General features: G+C 42.6%; 1 protein-coding gene across 4 annotated transcripts; it reads left to right on the top strand.

The window, feature by feature from the left end:
* LOC117144866 lies at nt 1–6,457 on the top strand. 4 transcript variants are annotated; one of them, XM_033310272.1, is made up of 7 exons: nt 1–179; nt 241–332; nt 4,256–4,657; nt 4,742–4,827; nt 5,076–5,159; nt 5,672–5,922; nt 6,148–6,274. In XM_033310272.1, the coding sequence occupies exons 3-7, from the start codon at nt 4,261–4,263 to the stop codon at nt 6,272–6,274; spliced, it is 945 nt and encodes a 314-aa protein (XP_033166163.1). In that variant the 5' UTR covers nt 1–179; nt 241–332; nt 4,256–4,260. The 4 variants fall into 4 exon arrangements, with proteins under 4 accessions (XP_033166163.1, XP_033166162.1, XP_033166161.1 ...); XM_033310271.1 differs by having other exon boundaries at nt 1–332; nt 4,259–4,657; XM_033310270.1 differs by having other exon boundaries at nt 2–332; nt 6,148–6,457.
* Nucleotides 6,458–16,005: the final 9,548 nt, after the last annotated feature.

Raw genomic sequence — 16,005 nt, forward strand, 5'->3', positions numbered from 1 at the left:
TCGCTGTTTCAGACAACTTTAGCAGCCGTCACAGCAACATCTCCATTTAAAGCCAGTAACCATCAGCTGTAGTGCCCAATTAAATCCGAACACTCTCGAATCGAAGTTAACGAAAGAAAGTTGCCATCGATCCGACTGTCTCAGAAAGAGAGAGCAATTTTCGTGTGCAAAGTTTTTGGGTGAATTTTTAAGTGAATTGTGTGCTTGACAATCGCGTGCTGAAATCTGCACTTTTTCTAGTGCGACCAGCCAAACTAACTCAGCTGCAGCTGTAATTAAAATTTAAATTGCTTCGAGCTCGACAATCTAACAGACTGCAGATAAATAGACAGGTAAGAGGAATGCTTCAATGGGAACAGGATATTGGAGTCATTTTAGTGGCATTGAAGTGGCATTAATTCAATGACCGAAATAAATGTTTTTTATGCTCAAATGAATCCAATCACACGTTTATTAAGTTAGATGTATGCAGAGAAAACACTTATTTATTTTAGTTGACAAAGATTGTTTTCATTCAAATTATATTTGTTATATATTTCAAGTCATAACCATGCATATTTTTTTTGAGAGTAAAAAACCACATTCTTCTGAAATTTCCAAAAGATTATTTTTAATATTGATAGAAATTATAAAAATACTATAAATCAATTTAAAAACAGAAATCAACAACGGCTAATTCGCAACGCAAATACTGCAGTGCGTTCAACTAGAATTTCGTAGTAGAAAGTTATTGACAATTGATCGACTGCCACTATTTGGCCTCGAGTCGTGTCGTGCGTTTGTTTGTCGAATAAATTGGGGCTATATGGCAAGAGCCAAATATTTGGGTCAGGCCAAAAAGAAATAACAGAACTCGGGGCATAAATCCAGCAATGAAAAAGGCAACAACCGGGCAGTAGCGGAAAGAGAGGAGATTTTCTGTTAAACGAGTTAACAACTTTGCATGAAAAAGCAAACAGAAACCCATCGACTGGACGGAGGGGCATGAACATGTCAAAGCGTTCGAAACCAGGGGGTTCTCATTCGAGACGGGAGGGGCCTTCCATTTCGTTGACGAGGTGCGATGAGGTGCACCGGGCACACACACACGCACATGGAGATGTGCATTCAGCCAAGTTCTTTTCAAGCCAAACAACCAACACATCGTGCACCGATGATGGCCGACCACTGACCCAAATGGGCGCCTGTTGACTGCCGCTCCAAAGAATTTTGGTTTTGAGTGCTCAGGAGAAGGCAGCCGCCACACACCCCACTTTCAGGTGGAGAGGCCTTGCGGCCGTTTTGTCTGTGGCCTTGATTCGATGTGGGTATCCGACTTCGCTCCGTCTGTCTCTGTCTCGGAATCGGAATATCTCTCTCCGCTGTGGATCGCCCAATTAACGCCTGCCTTTTGGCCAAGCCTTTGGCCAACTCCCATAGAAAATATATTTATTTAATTGCCTGCAAAAAGGTTAAAACTGTCTGCTGTTTGTTTACCAATTCGCCTGTGTGCATTCCTAGACTCTTTGCCTTTTTCTGCCTTGAAGCAAGTATTTTTCGTTTTATTTTTTTGTAACTTTCATTCATTGACCGTCGTTGGTTGCTTTTGGCATTTTGCGGTTGTCGTTGTCAGGCTGAGCGAGGTGAAAGTTTTTCTTTGAAGCTGTTAAGTCGTGTTTAATACAGTTTATGTTTGGTCCGTTCGGATACGAGCGAAACTGAATCGGTTTTCAATTCCATGCAGGCTGGATAATTTGTTTTGCTTATGAAAACTGCACTACTATTTGTGGATTAAACAAAGCGAAGCTCAACAATGGCAGTTGCAATTTGTCCATCTGACTGATAACCATAATGGTTGTGGGAAATTGCAAGTGCAATTGGTTCTGCTTTCGTGCGGCCTTAAGTTGTTTGTCATTTTGCCCACTGCCGACTGGGTTTCGGGGTCAGTAAAAGTTTCCAGAAGAAGTTTTCTCTGCAAAAAGGGGACCGTTGTGCAGCTCATCCCGCCCTGGGATTGCATCACGGCTTAGGGTCTTACTCAATAATCAATCGACACCGTTCGCATTAAAATGCAGCACAGTTACTGCGCATTTTGGCCAATTGACAGCTGGTAAGCGGTTTTCTGTCAGGGGTTGCTGACCACCAAGTCAGTGGAAACGAAAGACTTAAGGCACAAACTCGCTAGAAAGCCGCTGGGCATTCCAATTAAGGTTAAGCACTCGACGGCAAGCAATTGCCGAGCTTTAAACACTTAATTAAATTTTTATTTTGTGTTATTTTTCTTGGTCAATAAACCTTGGCTTGATTCTGGGCGAAAAGAAAGTGAAATGTGAATTTTTCGAGGCTGCCTGAGTTTCTCTCAGCCGGAAACCTGTCCGTGACCGTTCAGAAGCCCAGCTGAGCCCCGCAGAATGACTCAGGGCCCTCCAATCCAGCCGATCCACTCCCAGAAACCCAAGACGACGACGAAGAGCTTGCTCACTTACCGCAAATCACGAACGTTTTGCCGCTTTCTCATCATCATCATCATCTTTGACTTTGACCAAGGAGCCAGTGGAGCGTGCTTTGGCACGAGACCGCAAACGAAAATGAAAATAAATATCTGGGAGACGAGCACATAAATTACAATGATATTTCTCGGCAAAGAACTTGGTTATTGTTACACCCCCGCCTCCGTGACTCGAAAAATTGTTTCTCTTTCTGGCCGTTTGCGGTTTCCACACTTTCTAATTTGCGACTTTTGACCAACGGCAAGTGTAATTGCTGCTCTCGTTTTATATTGTTATTGAAATAGTTATATTGCCCGTTGTTTGTGGAGATGTTTAATTGCCGTTTTAAGCCAGGCCATGAAAGTAAGAGTTGCGTGCAGAGTTTCCAATTAGAGTTGCGTGTTTTCTTTTTAACAAGAGAGAAAGAAGGCGGCCGAAGATAACGAGGGAACTAGCCAGCTTGCCAGTAGAATTATGTCATATACGACCAGAGTGGCGATATCGATGTGACTAATTTGTCCATCACAATTTCCACGGCTAATTTCCCACAATCAATAAAATTTCTCTGCCACACATTCCAGCTATTAATTACCATTATCTTAGCCACTAATCGCTGATTCACGTTCAAAGCCACAGTCTCCCGCTCAAACAGCTTTCTAAATTTACATGGCCACCATAATTTCCACGAAACTGGGTCGCATTGTGTCACAAGCCATCAAAACTCGACTCTTCGGAGCCGTGAGATGGAGTTGCCCGATTAATCAATGGCCGCACAATTTACATTTCCACGCTGACCCATTCTGGAGAGCCTGTTCTCGGCCAGCAATTAAATGGAAATCAATGCAATCTCCCAGCCATTGGCATTCCTCAGCCTCGTTGGCTTTATTAATTGTAACGGGAACCTGTTGCATGACATCTGAGCGAAAAGAACCGCTAGCTCGAACTGGTTGTGTGGCAATACAGAAGAACCAGAGAAGAAGAATACCCAGCCACTAACATCGACGATCCATTATGATTCGCAGCTAGTACGTACTGACCAATCGTGAATGGTTCTCGATGCTAATATCGCTAATACATATCTAGCCAAACGATTGCGGTGAGGAAGTCGTTGCTAATTGCCGGTACTTGCCACCTCACCTGTGGCGGCTTTCTATGTTGCCCAACCTGCCACTCGGTTGATACCCCTGCCTCGAGTGCTCCTCTTCATACCTCGGATTTCCACTGGGGAACAGGTTGGGTTTGACCGACACCTTAATTGGGAGCAGTTTGACTTGTTTCTAGATGTTTCGGAAGCAAGTGAAGACGCTTCGCCTTTAATTACACGCCGCTACAACTTTCTTATCTAGTTTTCATGGAAATTGTAACATATTCAAGGCCTGGTCGATGGGAAAATTTTTGACTTTGAGTGGGGAAGCACTTGACATTCAAATGGAACGGAATATAATAACATAATATTTTAGTACTCTTAAAAATAAAATAAACCCGTTTGTCATTCTCAAAAATTATATGTAGGAATGCATAATTATTATTGTAAAGAGTATAGGAATCTATTTATTCAAGTCTGCGTATTTTCATTATTATAATGTAATGGCAAATCTCAATCGGGCCAAGCATGTGCCATCCAAATGGGCCACCGCTGATTCCAATGCTCAACCCGTGCCTAAGTTCAGGAAACTCCACGGCACTCAGTTGGGCAATGTGAAAGTGTTGTTATGCGGATGGCTTGGTGTTCGTCCCCCAATGAATTTCAAATAGGTTTAACCCATTCCCGTCTCGGTCTCTTCCAGTAGTCATGTGGAATCAACGGAAAGTACACGCATACCTGCTGCTCTCCATAGTAGCCAGCAATTGTCTGCTGATGACCTACGCATTTCCACAGCAGGAGGTCTATCAGAGGCAGCACCAGGTGACCCAGTCACCTGTCTACCGGGATGAAAGTGTGGCCAGGAAGTTTGCGGTGAAGCCGAATGCCTCGAAGAAGGTGGCTCTGGACGATATCGAGGATGATTTGGAGACCAATCAGATCCAAGAGAGTGTGGGCGGACCCGGCGGTTTCACCTGGTCTAACATGCTATCCACCGTGATGACCATGTTCTTCAACGGAGCCGTCAACTCACCAACCAAGTCCGATGATGTGGATAGTTCCATTGGCTTGGGCGGCAGCCCCTGGGCGAATGTTATCTCCATGGGTAAGATTCATATGATTTTGATTTAATGGTGTCTTAGGTAAACAAAAAAGTTCCCATAACTGATCTCTATCCGTTTCTCTGCAGGTCTTCGCATCATCAACACCTTGCTGGGCGGCGGAGCCCCTAGCGACGGCATCGATAAGGTCGACAACGGCGGATCTCCCATGCAGGTAATCTACCGATCCATTAGCCCATAACATGGTATACACTCACTGATTGCTTTTGTGCCACTTTTGTTTTGCTTTATCGTAATTTTTGCTGTTCGATTGTTACCGTTTCGTTTCGTTTTGTTTTATGTATATCCTATATCTTATACTGATACTGATACTGATTCTGGGTGCCTGGCTCTTCTTATTCTCTTGATTATGATTGCTTCCCGCCTACCTCCTCTACCTCTACCTCGCTAATAATCGCACAGGGCATATTGGTGGCTGTGATGTCTGCCGTTTTAGGCTCCAGAGACCCCGACCAAGTCAACTCGATGGCCAAGCAAGCTGGCGAGGTAAAACATCTTTATTGCTTTCACAACACACAGAACAACACCAAGCAACAAGATTTGGGTGTGAATTTTGGGGCTAATTAGATGAGGGAATTGCTAAACATATATTAAGGGGGTAAATAATTCATTTACAATTAATAGATGGTTAATATTACAAGGTTTTGGATATATTGATATTACATAACATAATATTTCACGAGATCATTTTCTAGGCAGTACTTTTTTTTAGTTCTATATGTTTTTTAGTCTAGACTTATTAATTGAATAATTTACACCTGAATCTTGTTGCCCCGTGCCCAGAATGTACATTGTTTCTATGCACAGCAACACACACTCCGTATACACGCTCTAAAACACACACACAACACTGACACCACTTTAGTATCGGCACAGCAAATGCAAAACTAATTGACTAATGCTTCCTCTACCCCATGTTTCCCCGTCCCCCCATCAACACCTGCACACACACACACTCCACTCCACTGAACAAAACGCTCCCCCTTCCGCATCCACAGTTCATTCAGATCGTGATGAACCTGCTGGACGCCCTGAAGACCTCCTTCTCGCACCGCTCCCTGACCGCCCGCTCCATGGGCAAGCGGGACTCGGTGAGCGACGCCGTCGTCGCCGGAATCTCGCTGATGAAGGGCTACGTCCGCACCTACCGCACCTCGGAGGACAAGTGCACGCAGCGGTACATGTGCGACGCCAACACGGAGTGCGTCCGCGAGATCGGCGGCAGCAGCATCTTCTGCCAGCTGGGATCGTAAGTACAAACATAATTATGCTCATTTTGGAAAGTTCCAGGCTCAATTGCCACAGAATGAAACTAAAGTTTAAAACCTTTCATTAAAACGAATGTGTTCTGATTCTGATAGTTCTCGAAATCTTAAGAGAAGTTATTCATATTCATAAAGGAAAAAGTATTGCTAAGCTATAACGAGTCGCTTTTTATTTAATACTAATACATATTTTGTTTGTCCTTTTCTAGTTATGCCACCAGCTATGTCCTAGGCCGCACCAGTGGCAGCAACTTCGAGGAGCTGTACGACGCCGGACGCAGAGGTCGCTCCGGATTCGACTGTCGCCAGATCTATCTGGAGTGCAACGAGGTCTAGACTTCCCAGTGGCCACCGACTGGACTCTCCCTAAAATAATTTAAATTAATTTATGACTTCCCTAGATGTTAGCTATTTATATTATTTATTTAAAAAAATCTGTACTTATGGTCGCCGGAAAATGCGACTGGCTTCTAAGTTGACAAAGAAAAGCGTTAAAAATACATGCATTAAATGACAAAACCGTGTTGTACTTAGCAAATTAAAAATTTACTTTTATGGTATTTTTTAATAATTTTTAATTATATCAAACCAATTGAATGAAAAGTCACAGATAACTGATATTTTTTTTTGATTTCAGTACCTTAAAAAGCTCGTACCTAAAAGCTTTCATGGCATTCAGAAAGTAACTGCTACATGGGGCTGTCACAAGCTGAATGCTATGAAATGCATGCGCTGCTTGCGTATAACCGCAAGCAGGCAAACCGGAAGTCAGATAAGCGTATTTATTCAAGCAGTTTTTTCACTGCTTGCATAACTATACGAATAAATATTACGTATACGAAGTAGTGGCCTTCATCAAAAAAATCTTATACAGTCATCTAGTTTTGGACTTAATTCAAATTTCCTTTAGTTCTTATAAAGAATTCATATTATTGTAATTTTTTTGAAAAGTAAGTGCTAGCAATCCACCAGCAATCGAACGTCTGATTAAGCATCTACTTCGCATTGTAAGCCGTCTGTCAAAAAAGTTCGGCCTTTTCGGAGTTGGTTTGATGCAACAGTAGTCGCTGTCTCGGTTCTTAATGCTTATCAAGATTCAGCAGCAGCCTTAAAGTTCCAGGCAATGTCACAAGGGATAGTCACGTGAGCAAATCGTGACACTGAAATGAAAGTATTGTATTTTTTACTACAAGCTGTTGTTGTATAAAGTAGTTTAGTTTTCTTAAATGTTAATAAGTTCATTAGCATATAAATGCATATAAACTTTTGAAGAATATTATATAATTAATAGAACCAATATATATACATATATATATATACGGTTTTCCCTAGAAGGGACATGTTTTGTTAGGTGCATTGTAAAGTCTTCCAAGAAAGGATAAGGGTCCCAAGTTGACAGCCCTGACTGCAAAGTTTCCGGGAGGCAATTTCGGGAAAACAAACAGGCAAACTTGTGATGCCAAAGGCAGGGAACTTGTCTTGTCTCGTGCCACTGCGCAGCTGCAGCCGCTCTCAAAGTTTTTGCTATTTTGATAAATGCCACAGCACAGCTGAAATTTATTGGACAGCCGGCAACGCCGACGCAAAGAAAATTGCAGCATGCAAATGCAATGTGGGGAAACTTGGCTCCAGATTCCAGACTTGAGTCTTCGGGCGGCATATCTGCATTGGGCCTAACCCACATTTAATGGGCGTGGCGCGGCTGGCAACATTTTGTCCAAGATGAAGGCAATGCTCCTGCTGCAGTGGCAGTGCCTCCAAAGTTATGATTAATTTGTGCGGCCAAGTTTTGCTGCTGCCACCCACCGAAAAAGTTGCTCCATCCATCGGATTGTTTGCTGCCACTATCTGCAGGAGCCGCATGAGCTGCAGGAGCGGCCGAAGGAGCCTGCTGCCAGTAATTAAAGGCGCTTTTGGCCCAACTTGCAGCCGACAACTGGCAACGGGCAACCGGGAACGGGCAACCGACAACTGGCGCTCCGACCGGCTGCGATGCATCGCTTGGAATTCCATTTAATTACGTTGAGTGTTGAATATCTTTAGTGCGCTAATTAGAACTGTGCGCAAAACTTTTCTCGGACACCGAATGCACTACCAGGAAAATGGAGCCGATGGTGAAGAAAAGCGGCGAACGCGCTGCAAATGAAAAAAATCGAATTTGGCCAACGACCTAATTTGCACCAGAAGTTCTGGCCACCGTGGATGGAGCAGCTGCAGCCGGCTGTCTGGTGCGAATGACACTTTTGTCAGACTGCTTAAATTGTTTTACGAAGATTATAATTTACTTCTTGTTTGTCCGGGGGAATTAATTCGCTTGCCGAAATCTTTGAGGGTTTCGGCGAAAGTTTCAATTGCCGCAAATGGCTTATTGTTATGAGACCGATTTGTGGAAAGCGAGCTCGCAGCACAAAATGCATTACTTACTGCCATGAAAATAGGAGATATTTTACAATCGTTTTTAAATTGTAAAGATTTATTGCATGAGAACATCCACATTGTTTTTATTGATTCATTAAATTCCATCAAATTTATATTGCACAGTGTCGTTAATCTTCACTCTGAAGCAATTACATTTACTCTTGATGTTGTTTTTTCGTTTCGTTTGCCAATTAATGAGAATCGTTCAAACAAATTCCTTCAATAAAAGCGGCAGGATTTTTTATTAAATAGAATATTGTATTATCACTATTTGAGCACACTTTAAAGCAAATTAAATATTTGCGGAACGAAATCTACCAAGCTAATAACTTATGCAATGTTATTTAGGATTGGTCAGATCAAAAATTCATTTAAAGCTCAGCATCCCTGGTTTCCTAGTTTCCGGACGAGGTAAAACATTTTCTCTGACGACCAATCGACAGAGTCATGCTGAAATAATAACTTTTTGCAAACATTTAGCCCCTGACATAAACCCGAAACTATTTGCGGAAAATACTAAGGGAAAAGCCAACCACAATCCACACACTCACACGAATGTAGTGGCTCACGTACAAACAGGTACATAAATGTCCATCAAAGTCACTGGCAATTATTTTGATATTTGCGCCAGCATTTTTTGATTTGATCTCCTTTGTTGGTTTTGTCCAAATCAATTTATTCGAATGACCAAAGTGCGAAAATCTGTTTGATAATCTCCGCTAAAGGACGAATGCTGCAGAAAAACCAACTGGGCGACAAACTGTAATGTGGCTAACGAAAAAATCGAGCATGGAATTTGCTTTGCATCAAATATATATATATTTGCCATAGGCGCTGAACCAAAATTGACCTATTGAAAATTTAATGTTTGCATACAACAATTTCCTGCACAACAGAAATAACAATGACAACAACGACGAGTACAACGAGTACGTGGATGTTCTGCTGATGCTGACAACTACAACGACCCGCAGGGCTGAGAACTGAACATAAAAATACAAAAAAGGCTGGAGAGCTGGAAAATGAAACCAAAAACAAACCACAGCCAGGACAGGCAGGACAACCGGAGGATCCGCCGTAGGATGTCGCTCCACGGGAAGCCGCGCGGGCAGTTAAATCGATACACTGAGCGTATAAGCGAAACAAAACCAATACCAAAAGGCGGCGCACTGTCGGAATTTGCATTTGGCTTTCACCTTGCCCTCGTCCTCGTCCTCACCCTCGCCCTCTCGGGCTGCCATTTCCACCCACTCTAGCCGCACCACCCACTCATCCCCGCGGCCATGTGTGGGGCATGTCAGTGGTTGTCACCATCAGAATCACCATCAGAGTCACCAGCGCCGTCAGCGCCGACGATATTGGCTTTTTTTCGGCTGATCCAGGGAGTGCGGGGGACGGGCGGCGTTACTCTGGAAAAATCAGAAGGCGCCCTGACATCCAGTAAACGCATTCTATGCCAGCTTTGCCCTGCCTCCCCATACGATTCCCATTTTTGTGATGGCAGCTTTGCAAAGTTCGCGGCCACCGTGTCTTGTATCACAGCCAAAATGAGTTCCCATTTGCGTTTATGACATTTTGAATTGTTTCATACGAGATTATTACCGAAGCAGTCGCGACCGAAAAACCATTAATAGGAATGAAATTCAACTCACGGGCATTTAAATCATTCACTGAACGCCCATTTTGAAATATATGCGAACACAGTGTGGAGCTCGCAGTTTTTGTCCATCAATTGACAAGCGATTTTCCGTTCAGTTTCGGACAAGTTGGAATTGCTAAAATTTGCAGAACATTTTTCAAAACGAAAAAAAAAGAAGTAAAAATAACAGCCAATGGGGAATTCACCCACTTTTATCCGGACGATTTGCAGGCAACTTTGCGCATTCATTATTGAGACTTTGAGGGCGTGTGAAACATAGTGAATTAATAACATTGAAAAATGTGTGAAATATTTAATTGGAAGTGCCGAATTTGGCAGGCGTCCATCTATTCGTGGCATTTTGCCGGCTAATTTCAGTGGTTTCCTGTTTAAGCAGGGACCGGAAAATATCACAGAGCCATTTGGCTACAAACTACATTCCGATGTGGCCCTGGGGCGGAAATTTTGGTCTGATAAGCCAAAAAGTTGGGGGAGCGCAATGTGGCGGCGTCTGGGCCACAAAGTCATGGGCTCCTGAATTTCCCCATCGCCATTGATGTAAACAAGCTGTCAAAGGGGCCTGGCAACGATTTGATTTCAAAGAAATGCCTTCCTCAACTGCCCTGCCAATTTCAGAGTCAAACGACTTGTGGTCAGAGTCTCAGAATAAATTTATATTTTTTAAATAACTACTATTGTATTTGGAGCAGCATATGTTGCAGAAAGAAGAAGCTCCTTGGAATTCCCCCATCAGTTTCACACTAAGCCCATTACTCTTAACTGAAGTTTTAATCCTCTCTCAATTTGAACAAAATCTGGCTTAAAGTTGGCCATCTGAATTGGCGCGAATCGGTTTACCCGCCCCACAAGAGCGGAATTCGATTTGGCCACTTTAATTACGACCGCGTAGGGCATAGAAAAACTTCCACTGGCCAGAGGAACATCCGCCGACCGGCGATAAGTATTTTGCCTCTCCTATCTGCGCTTTCCCAATCGCAACGCCCCTTGTGCCGCCGATGGAAATTCGGGCCGAGCCATGTTAGTGATATTTTCCGATACATTTATATATATATACGTTTGGCTGTTGTATTTCCGATGCCTCTTGCTCCCGACACAAATTGCTTAAAGTGGAAAATTGCTGGCGCTGCATTTGCTGGGCGTGGGAGGAAAAGCGGGGTGTGTGTGTGTGTGGTGCCGGGCTCACGATTTTCCTTTTGGGTTGTGCCTGCATTTATCTTTTATTGGTTTCTTCTATCTCTTCCGCACTTGGCGTCCACCAACGCCGCATCCTTCCCAATCAAATCAATATTCGATTGATGCGAGTGCTATTATCTTTTTATTATGAGCATTTATTTGCCGTTGGCCGCTCAATTTCCCAGCTAATTTTCACGCTGCTCTGCGGCAAATTAGTGCGACTCGGCTGTGATTAATTGATGGGGCTGGTGAGAGCTCTTGTCAACGCACCGATTTGCCATAATCCATCACATATAAATCCGAATTCGGTGGGGGTCAAGGGATAACGAGAAACCCTTTTTGGCCAAGGCCATCAACTGATTTCTTTATCGCCGTCGATATAAGCCAGAGATGTTTTATGGGAAACAAATGCGAGGCCTGCTTCACAGCCGGTCTGCATCATCAGCAGTTGCTACAAAGTACGGATCACAATCTCATAAACTCGATTCGAATATTTGCTTAAGAATGTCATAAAAAAGGCAAACAGGGATAAGCCGTAAAGCCATGTCTAGAGCGATGGCTACTAAACATTTAGCTTAGATCCCGATGAGCTGACCCCTTACCCTTGCCCACCCCTCCCCCGCACAATAATAAATATGTTCAGGCCGTAAAAAAGTTGGTTCGAGTTCGTAAAGCCCGGCCTTTTCGACTTTTTTAATTGTGCTGTTGGCCAATAATTTTTTATTGCCTTCTAAACGGCGGCCGACGTGCGGAAAATTAAAACAATTGTCTGGGCCTCCATTTTATTCAGACTCCGTCAATATAAATAAGTTCGAAAATAAAACGCGGGCGCGTACCACAAAATTGTAAACAACATATAATTTGATTGTTCGTTGCAGTAGGTTGGGAAAGCATTTTATAATTAAAATTTGTACTGCAATTGCTTTAATTAAAGCCGCAAGGTGAGTGCCAAACTTTACGACCAATACAAATTGAAGCCGCTTGGTGTGAGCTGCTCGAGCTCGGGTATAATTCGAAACTTATTCCGAACAGGCAAAGTTTGCTTTCAAATTTATGGCGCCTTCTTCAGGGGCAGACTCTAATTAGCAGCGGGCGAATAAAAGTCTCGGTCTTGTTTTGGCATCTAAATGATAACTTTAGTTTCAAACAATGTCAACAAAATCTGAACGCGTAATGTTTAAGAAAAGTTGAATGAACTTCGCGGAAGGGAAGGTAGGACTTTATCTTTAACTATGTGTTGTGTGTTTAAATAAATATGGCAAAACCCATCTACAAAATATTTATCTTAAAGGTTAGCATTTATTTATACCAAGTTTAATATCTCAATAATTTAAATGAATTTGTTTGTAAAGTTCACTGAAGTTAAAAAGGACTTCTCAACAAACATCAATAAAATAATGTCTGACTTTGTATTAATTTACGACTTGTTTATTTATAGTATTTATTTTTTTAGCAACTAAAATAAGAACCAGCCATGCCAGTCAGAACTTCGACTTGTTAGGGTGTGTAACCTCGTCCCTTGTATCCTCCTGGCAACTTCTTTCCATCGACATGACGAGCGAATTTGCTGCGAAGACAAACTTGTTGTTTGTTCCCTAAGTTGGTGGGTTATCTCAAGTCGAACATCATCATCAGCAGCACATCAGCTACGTAGCAGCATCATCAGCATCCCGGCATCAGCGCCATCATCATAATTTTCTGGCTTCGCTTATCGAACTCAAAAAAAGTTAAGAATAATGTACACTTCAACATTTGTGCCATAGTTTGTAAAGAAAAAAATCTGCAAGAGATTGCGGAAGGCCCTGGATGATGGCAGTGACAGTGGAAATGGACGGGGAGACAAAGGCTGGCCCAAAAATAGCGAACATAACTCGGGAAAAGAATTTCCGTAAAATATCCAGCTGGTAGAACAGCCAGCCTCTTTGTTTGCCCCTAGGAAGTTGGACAATATGAGTTCACTGGGTGCGAGTGCCAGTGCACAAGAGCTCGGTAATGTAAATGAAATGAGCTTTTGTTTGGTGGCGGGTAATCATTAAATTCCTGCGATATCCAGGCACCCAAATTGCACTGCCTGCTGGCCACTTCGACTGCGAAATGTGCAAATATTTATAACTGCAAACTGCGCGGCAAATTCATCAGCTCTAATAGCCTGCCAGTTGGGGAAACAATGTGCTGCGGTTGCCAGGCGCCGCCAGTGGCAAGCTCATTCGGAATTCTCCCCAGACCGAGAACCCATCCAGTGCCCCACCTTCCGTATCAGATCACCATGCTTTCCATGCCATCCCATCATCGATGCTGCTGCAAATGTTGTTGATAATGATTTGCATTTACGCGCATTACAGCTAGCCCATGGAGAATGGAGAACTGGGCACGGGAGTACACGCAGAGAAATTGTTAGAAAGTTTAAAAAAGAAACAAAGCTTTAGATAATGCATAAAAGACATGTCTTTATAATATTAGTTACACAATAGATACATATTACTTAATTAGAATATTTCAACTGTAGATATGCTTTGGTATCGAACAAAGAAATTGCTTTGTTTAATTTCCTATAATGTTTTTAAAAGGTATTTCGAATGAGGTACACAAACTGCTCCAGCATAAAAACCCATTTCAGTTTGCTAATGCGAAATGATTTGAATTCTTCGGACAGAAATTTCTTGTGCAAACGCAATTTATCTTCCTCAAATTGAACTGTTCCAGAGATACGTGTCCGATAAAAGAACTGACGTATATCAAAAGCCGAAACTCAGGAAAACTAAGGATTACCCCAACGTTTAGCGAAAAGAGAAGGAACTCATGCCAACAAGCGAATAACATACTTTAATAATAATTTGTTGACTTCCACAATTCCCCAGCTATTTGGTTGGTTCAATACAATTATCTAAAGATTTCTTGCCCACTTATTTACTTGGGACTTATTTACTTTTTGGACAAGATTTCGTTGCTTGTGCCTTGTACTTTCAGTTGGCCTTGTTTACTGTTTACAGAAATGCGAAACCTCAAACACAACTACGGTTCAAATAGCCAACCTAAGACAACAAAAAATACTTGCGAAACCTAAGTACTCCGAAAACAAGGAATTGTCGCTGCAGAAAAAATATGTTTAACACCGAGCAAGAAACCAAGGAGGGGAACCAAATTCGTGCTGATGGAGCGAAGTGCAAGGTGCGGCAGAAGGCCAACTTTAGACATCAAAGGATCATAAAACGCACTCGCACTTCCCCTTGGAAGGCGGGGCCAAAAAGGGTACTGGTCTCGGAGCAAACCCAATTATCTGGTCTTGGGTCACCACCAGCAGTGGCAGCACAAATTGTTACACGACAAAATGGTCCAGTCTGGAGCAGATGTCATTGGCTGCACTCGCCTCTGTTTCTCATGTAGTCCTTTGGTCATTATGGGGAAAAGATCAGAAAAAATTAAGAACTTCTGGGGGAAAAAAACGGAATGGTAAAACGCGGTGCAAATTTAAAGTCGTCCAGAAAGAAAGAGGTCATGTTTGAACTTTTTCCTTGTCTTTTTTTTTAAGGGCAAGAAGTTGGTAAAGAGTGCAAATAGGACATTCAATCTTTTGAAAAGGCAAATATAATTCCCTTTTAACAATTTTAGCATAAACAAATTTGACAGGACTAAGCTTTAACAAAATAGAATTATATTTCATGGTTTAATGAAATCTAGCCGTTCGGCATTCCCAAACGTAAATTTAACGCCCATAAATACTCAACTTTTGTTTTAGCTCGGAAAAATAAAAAGTATCAAATTCTAGCCATTGGCTTTTTCACAGCAATCAAGTTATCCAGCTTGGCAGTGTGGGACGAGCTCAGTAATTTGATTGCCATCCGCAGGACGGCTCAAGTGAAAATTCAAATAAAATGCCTTTGGAAATCCAGGCAGCGACTGGCAATGCTTTATCGGATATTGAATACATTTCGCAAGGAGCGAAGGAATTGTATAAGTGTTGGATGAAACTGTCCCTTCAAAGTGTTCACTTTACTTTCACTCTCACTCCATCTCCGTTATGCAGCTTATCTTAAAGTTTTATTTTTATTTTTGGTTTTTCTTGTTGTTCTTCGGGTCTTATTTTGCCAGGATATGGGGGGAGTGCGGGCGGGAGGGAGTGCAAGGACATTTCCAACTGGCTTCATCTTGTTTGACTTTTCCTGCCTTGACGCGGGCCCTGCTGAGTTGTTGGACTTAAGCCAGCGGGGATTCCCCTTTTTCGCCGCCGGCCACCTCCGCCCTGGATCCCAGGCTGTCGTCAGGCGAGTCAGTCATCAGCATCAGCAACATAGTGAAAAATATTTACTGCCTTTCGTCGGCAACCGACTTCCCCGCTTTCCCAATCCCCCTGGCAGGACTCTGTGTTTCTTGAAAATTGCTTCGCTTACGTCCAACCCACTCGCTTGGAGGAAATTTTCCTACTTGACAGGACAACGACAAATTTTACGTGTTGTTTCTTATTTTTACTCCATACTTTTTGTTTGTTTTCTGTTTTTTTATACCCGTCGTTTTCGGGGAAAAACTGAGATGTGATTTCCGCTGCAATAAAATAGACTGGCTACCTTAAAGGCTTTATGACCCTTGGAATTCGCCAGTTTATGGCTTGTGTTATTTTTATGCACTCTACTTGGCTTTTCCCCTTGGCCAGGCCATAAGTGTTGGCTCATCTTTGTTTTGCCTTCGTCACTTTGATGCCCCAAACAAGGCCGCCAGTTGGAGTCACTGCCAAATTACCATAAAATATTAAATTATTTATGCATATCCCCATCGAGGAAATTCGTTTGCTGGCTGCTCCTTTTATCGTTCACGTCAACTG

The sequence above is a fragment of the Drosophila mauritiana genome, chromosome 3R, assembly GCF_004382145.1.
Source record: "Drosophila mauritiana strain mau12 chromosome 3R, ASM438214v1, whole genome shotgun sequence".
In the NCBI taxonomy this organism is placed as follows: domain Eukaryota; kingdom Metazoa; phylum Arthropoda; class Insecta; order Diptera; family Drosophilidae; genus Drosophila; species Drosophila mauritiana.

Bases quoted from the DNA above. Each gene is read 5' to 3' on its own strand.
- LOC117144866 (XM_033310271.1), top strand. From the start codon at position 4,261: ATGTGGAATCAACGGAAAGTACACGCATACCTGCTGCTCTCCATAGTA. The intron at 4,658-4,741 runs GTAAGATTCATA...GTTTCTCTGCAG, and splicing joins GGCGAATGTTATCTCCATGG to GTCTTCGCATCATCAACACC. The intron at 5,160-5,671 runs GTAAAACATCTT...CCGCATCCACAG, and splicing joins TGGCCAAGCAAGCTGGCGAG to TTCATTCAGATCGTGATGAA.